We start from the raw sequence: 6,109 nt of genomic DNA, 5'->3' as shown, positions 1-6,109 counted from the left end.
TTTTGAGTAGAAAGATGTGTTCAAAGTTTAAGAACTGACAGTGTAGCCACGTGGAGATAACTAAAAAGCTATTTGAATATCTGAGTAAAATCTGGGTGGAAAATTAAATGCCATTAATGAAAAGTATCTTAGAGGTTAACCTATAATTTTTATAGAAATATAGGAATTAGTTTTCATATCCTTAATAGCAATGGCAAAACTTTTAGCTATACATATATTTAATCAGAATGTTATTTTCATATCCCTGAATGGTAATGACAAAACCTTTTAGCTACACACATAATTAATAAATGCATTTTATAGATACTTATGTTAAATAAAACAAGACAAAAACCAAGAACAACAAATTGAGTGCCAGATAGGTTGTATTGTAGCCGATACACTGAAACCCTTCTGGAAGAATTGCAAATGGAAATTACATTTTGGGAAGTATATATGTCAATATGTAGCAAGAGTTATAAAGATGATCATATGATTTTGCCTAGTAATACTACGTCTGGTGATTAAAAACAAAAGATTCAGTGTAATTAATCAAAATTTACCTTACAGATATGGTCTATATAACAATAAGTTATAAGGGAATGGTTTAAGTGCCTGTGTATGTGTTTATTTAGAGTAGAAACATGAAGACTATGAAGAAACATGGCAGCATATATACATAGATGTAAAATTAGTCTTTATAATTGTCTCAACTCTGCAAACATATATATACCGATAGATACTCATTGAAAAACATTAAAAATGAAAACAGAATGGTAAGATTATAGATAATTTCCTTTTTCTTTTTTCCAAAATAAAGTTTTTCTGAGGACAACTTTTCAAAATCTTTTAAAAAGGTATGTATTAAGTTAAAATAAGGCAAACCTGTGCATATAGACAGGCTCCAATCATCATTATTGAAATGTTTCTTGGGTATGTGGGGAGGCTGGTGTAAAGAAAGGGGATCACTTGAATGAGGACAGAGGAGAGAAATAAGAAGATTAAGGCAGAGGAGTGAGGAGCTCAGGGAAGCAACAGCATCCCTTCACCTCCCTAAGGCGTCACTGGGCTTAGGATCCACAGTGGTGGAAGCCTCATGTCACAGCTGATGTTACATGAGGCAGGTGGGGGAGATGGACCACAGGGACCACTCCACCTTGTTTCCTTTACACTGTCCCTGTCCTGGGCCATGACACTGGCATGGCCTTGGGGTATGTGTGCAGTGGAAGGTTTGAATTTAGAATGGTGGCAGGAGATGAGACAACTGTTTCTTTTGTGCACATATTTGGTTTCACAGACATATTAACCACAGGAGGAAGAGAAAAGGCCACAAGGTGTTGGGTTAGTATGAGTGGGGACAAAGGAACTCTTTTTTTCAACCAAAGAAAGCATCAGTATTGCAAAGACTTTCCATGATTCCACAACCACCTTGAAAGCCCCTTCTCACCACAGGAAGTGCGCTGATCACTTGAGGAATAAAAGAGACTGAAAGGATCAGTCCCTCAGCCTCTCGCTGCACAGCTCATCAGGACCTCAGCCATGAGACTTCTCATCCTGGCCTTCCTCGGAATCTGCTGTCTCGCTGCATACACTGTGGAAGGTAAGTCAAAAGCTTATTTATGAGATAAGGAGCATCTACATATGCAGGCAGTGGCCACACATTTTGGTTTTGACTCAGGCTTTGACTGGAGTATACTTTTTCCGAGCTAAGCCTCAGGCTTTCCATGTGCAAAATGGGAATAATTTGACTCTAGGAGACTTTGTAGATTTCAAAGATAAAACTTGGTTACAATCTGGGCCCCTATTTTTTATAGTTGGGTGAGTTGGGGTAAATTACTTCACCTCTCTGTGCCTGTGCTTACTTATCTATAAGAAGAATGTAATAACCGATACACTTACCTGGGATTAAAATGAAATAAATCTTATGATCACTTATCAGGTTTCCACACAAGTCCTAACTTGATTAATGTTAGCTGTGGAATGGTGATGACAACTTTGAAGCTTTTGCCTGTTTAGTATTGATCTTGAAAATCCTCCAAATTTTGACACTTCACAATGCGGTAATGAGCTAGAGGGTGTATGTTCTGAAGGAAATCAATGTTTTGTATGAAAACAAAAATGACTGGTAGCTCATACCTTCATACCAGGAAATCAATATTACCTTTAATTGTGTAGGAGAATCTATTATTACTTCTATGAATGTTGTTCCCACTGATGATCAATTTCTTGAGTTTATAAGAGACCATAAGTGCTAACAAATATCAACATCTTATATACAATCAAATAAACCTACAAGACATACCCAGATGAGACTTAACTACACTGAGGCTTACCTGAGCATTCTACACATGTTTCTTAAAGGATCATTATTTCCCAGCTGGTTGGAGTGTATTTCTCCTTGTGTCTCTGGCAACAAGAGGGAATATCCTTTGGGTATAATTAGTGTTTCAGTTAACTCTCCTTTCAACTTCCTAATCTGTAGACTTATTACTTAGAGTGGAATATCTGAAGCTGATCAGGGATGCCAAGGGTGTCCATAAATAGAGATGGCAATGTCTGGAACTCCCTGAAATTGTGCCCCAAATAAAAAAAATATTGATGAAGCAAAAAGTTTAGGCCAAATGTTGTCTTAACCATGGCTGGCTGGCATTTGTCTAAGACAGTATTCTGCCATTTGGTGGAAACCCATGTATGGGTAAGGGAAAGAAGACTGAGGAAGACTGTAGACACTTGGGTATTTCCTTCTTTCACTGGGTTCAGAGATAGTTCAGCATTAAAAATAAATTGGCAAAAAAATAAAAAATAAGTAAATAAATAAATAGGCAAATGTAGAGGGTTAAGAATGTACAGACTGGATATTGTGTGATGGAGAGAAGGAGAGATAAAGAGCAATGTTAGTGAATACTTTCTGCTCAGTTTCATCTTTATAGAAAGGCTTCTGATATGAACAACACTGTAGCTCAAATTTTGTCATCATCAGCTATTATTTTAGATGCTTTTTTGCTGAATATTTCTCTGAGAATATTTGCTTCCTTGAGAAGCAAATATCAGTCTCTTCAACTTAGGAGGAAATCAGCACTTAGAAACCCTTTTTAGATTTCAGAAAACCCTTACTATTATTCACTCTTCCAAGTAATTTTCCCTTCTCTAATGTAAGATATTCTCTACACTTAAAATGTTCAATCCCCTGGACCATTTCTATTGAGGAGGAGTACTTTATGAACTACTTCTTTCACATATTTTACATTTTACCATTTAAAATGAGAACGCCTTTATTTATTCAGTCACAAATGATCTACCTCTCCCATATTTAGTATTCCTTTCCCAAATTATTCTTTATCATGTCACTCTTTGTTGTTTTATTTATAACATTCAAACATTTATAGTATTAGAAACTATAACTTATTTTTATTTGCATGGTTTTCTTTGCTAGGTGTGGGGAGTGAAGTTCTAGAAAAGACCATCTGTGTGAGTCTGACTACCCAGCGACTGCCAATTAAAAACATCAAGACCTACACCATCAAGGAGGGCTCCATGAAAGCAGTGATGTGAGTTTCTCTCTCCCAAATCTGGGCTTGATGGAACACAGTATATAGAAATGCTGCCCTCCTCAGGAAAAATGTCAACAAGGAGGAAAACCTCAACATAGCCAATAGTCCTTTTGTTTTTCCATATTAACCATGCCTTTATGTAGTCCCAAACAATGTTTATGACAAAAAATTGGCAACCAAGTGAAGAATATCACCGTCCTTTCTACTTTATCTTAGCAGAAGAATCTAACTGGGAACCAGATGAATCATATGCTCAGTCCCGAGGGTTAGGTTTAGAGCTGGCTGGTTCAGATCAGGATTTGACCATAGAGACACACTGGTATGGGATACCTCCCTTCCCATCCTTCCCCTTCCCTGCCTTTCTCTGCCTTTATGGTGGGCTGGAGTAGAGTGCCATATTTTATCAGTTGCCATATCTCGAGGAATAGTGTCAACAACTAGCCTACATGGTACCATTCTCTTTCCAGGATCTCATCTTCAGAATAGCAACTCTTCCCAGCACACAATTGCAACTTTACCTCCCAAAATATGATAAAGAAATCACCTTTTGCCCAGAAAATAAGATGAGTGTGTTTAGATGTGAAAAAGAATATGATATGAAAAAATTGGACTAGATGACCTCAGATGTCCAGTTTAATTACATCACCTGGTAGCAATGATGAGAAAAGGAGCCTGCAATTTATGCTGAACCAGGGATCTGGGTATTACCTGGAGCTACTTCTCCTTTATGGGAAAATAGATTGCAGAAGAAAGATTTTCATTTATGTTTTCCTGAATCTGAAAAACTGCTTTGTCCAGTCATTTCTGCACAAGATCTCTTATGTATGATCTGATCTTAACTTCTGGTCCCAAGGCTTTGAGGATGTGACTAACTTTGTCTATTTTTTCTTTGCATTGCAGATTTATTACCAGACGTGGCCTTAAAATCTGTGCTGATCCACATGTTGAATGGGTGAAAAAAGCAGTCCGAACAATAGACAAGTCCACCAGGAGAAATGTGAGCCAGACCAAGCCTACAGGAGCCCAACAATCCAGCAATACAGCTGTGACCCTGAGTGGGTAGTGACCCTCTGGCATCTTGTCCCCTCACTAGCTGTCCCCTCACAGCTCATTTCCCTTTAAAGCTCATGGACTAATTACATTATATTCACCTTTTATAAAAGTGCTGCATGAGTCAAATTATTTTTTTATACTTTTTTATGTCTTTCATATTAATTTAGATGCTCTTATTAATAAATATTTATTATTAAGAACAGTCCCAAAGTTTATTCATTGCATATTTGTAAAAGTAATACATCATTTGTGTTCCATTTCTGTCTTAACTGTACCTCCTTTTGATGATAGCCATGATGGGAGAGATTTTGGTCAGTGTTTATTAGAGATGAAAGCTATATTCATCATTTTTAGGTTCTAGCACAAAACGGTTCTCTACACATGAGTTATAGGTGACAACTGTGACAATGACAATTTAAAATCTATTTCAACCTGTCTTCATAATGGAGTTCTAGTTTTATGGAATAAAGGAGAAAATGATCCAACCGCTATTGGGGTCCCATTCTGAGGGTTCACTACTCAAAAAGTGGCTTCATTCAAGTTTGATCTGGAGCAAATTCTCATACCTCTGTGTCTCATTTGATGTCCTTAAAAGAAAGAAAAAAATATATAACTTGTGAGTTCTTTCATTTGCCAAAGTAGCAAAGATTAGACTTTTGATGGAAAGATACTTTATGCAAACAAAAATCAATTCTCCTCAAATTGGGCAATGATCTCACTGCCTTTCTGTGATTTCCATAACTGTCACTACTCTAGTTATCATACAAGTCATGCTTTTTTGTTTTGCCAGTAAGGTTTTAACATTCCAAACACTGTCACCTGGAACATTTTTGAATGTGATCACAATCTGCAGTAACGTTTTAATTAACATTACTTCACCTGGGCACTTAGCACCCCAGACTCATGCCCCCCTGTTCTTATTAAGTTGCTAATTTGATTCATGTGTATGACTCTACTATCCAAGTAGCTGATGATGTATACACCCACTTCTATCTGATTTTAAATAGCTAAGAGCTGATCAAACCTAGATAGTTTCAAGGGAAGAGAAAGGACTGTTTTACTAGTCCTAAAGGGACAATCAGCAATGTCAAGTATTTTCAGAGGGTAACTGAGGGCAGCTTGTTGGAATCAGCTTACTTCTAGTCATCCAACTAGTGAACCAGAGAGGAAATGATTAACACAGTGCCTCCTAGCAAAGGGTGGTGTCATCTGTCCTTTCTCATTGATATTTGCTTACCAGAATGTTCAAAGCTGGTCTCAAACGAAACACTAAGAAGAAAACACTTGTTTTATGAGGGGTGAAACCTAGCAAAGTCACAGAAGATGAAAGGAAAGTTTCCTGACTGAACATGTACTTGAGTTTCCCAAATGTCTTCCAAACTCTAGAGGTTTTCAAAAGGTAATGATATATGTGGAAGAATATAGGTATACATATCTTGTTATCACATTATCTAAGGGAGCTATGTAAGGCTAAGAGGTTTCAACCAAATAGTGCACATAACTTTAAACTAACTGACTGGATGTTT

General features: G+C 37.1%; 1 protein-coding gene across 1 annotated transcript; it reads left to right on the top strand.

Annotated features, from left to right (window-relative positions):
* Positions 1-1,497: 1,497 nt before the first annotated feature.
* On the top strand, positions 1,498-4,696 carry LOC309800393 (lymphotactin-like). The gene is made up of 3 exons (XM_082614475.1): positions 1,498-1,579; positions 3,413-3,527; positions 4,431-4,696. The coding sequence occupies exons 1-3, from the start codon at positions 1,519-1,521 to the stop codon at positions 4,591-4,593; spliced, it is 339 nt and encodes a 112-aa protein (XP_082470601.1). The 5' UTR covers positions 1,498-1,518; the 3' UTR covers positions 4,594-4,696.
* Positions 4,697-6,109: the final 1,413 nt, after the last annotated feature.

This window comes from Mesoplodon mirus (assembly GCF_964341445.2).
Source record: "Mesoplodon mirus genome assembly, chromosome: 3".
NCBI classification, from domain to species: Eukaryota; Metazoa; Chordata; class Mammalia; order Artiodactyla; family Ziphiidae; genus Mesoplodon; species Mesoplodon mirus.
This window is presented reverse-complemented; position numbering and strand designations above follow the sequence as displayed.

Coding starts and splice junctions, on each gene's coding strand:
- LOC309800393 (XM_082614475.1), top strand. CDS start 1,519: ATGAGACTTCTCATCCTGGCCTTCCTCGGAATCTGCTGTCTCGCTGCA. Junction 1,580..3,412: donor CGCTGCATACACTGTGGAAG/GTAAGTCAAAAG, acceptor TTTCTTTGCTAG/GTGTGGGGAGTGAAGTTCTA. Junction 3,528..4,430: donor GGCTCCATGAAAGCAGTGAT/GTGAGTTTCTCT, acceptor TTTGCATTGCAG/ATTTATTACCAGACGTGGCC.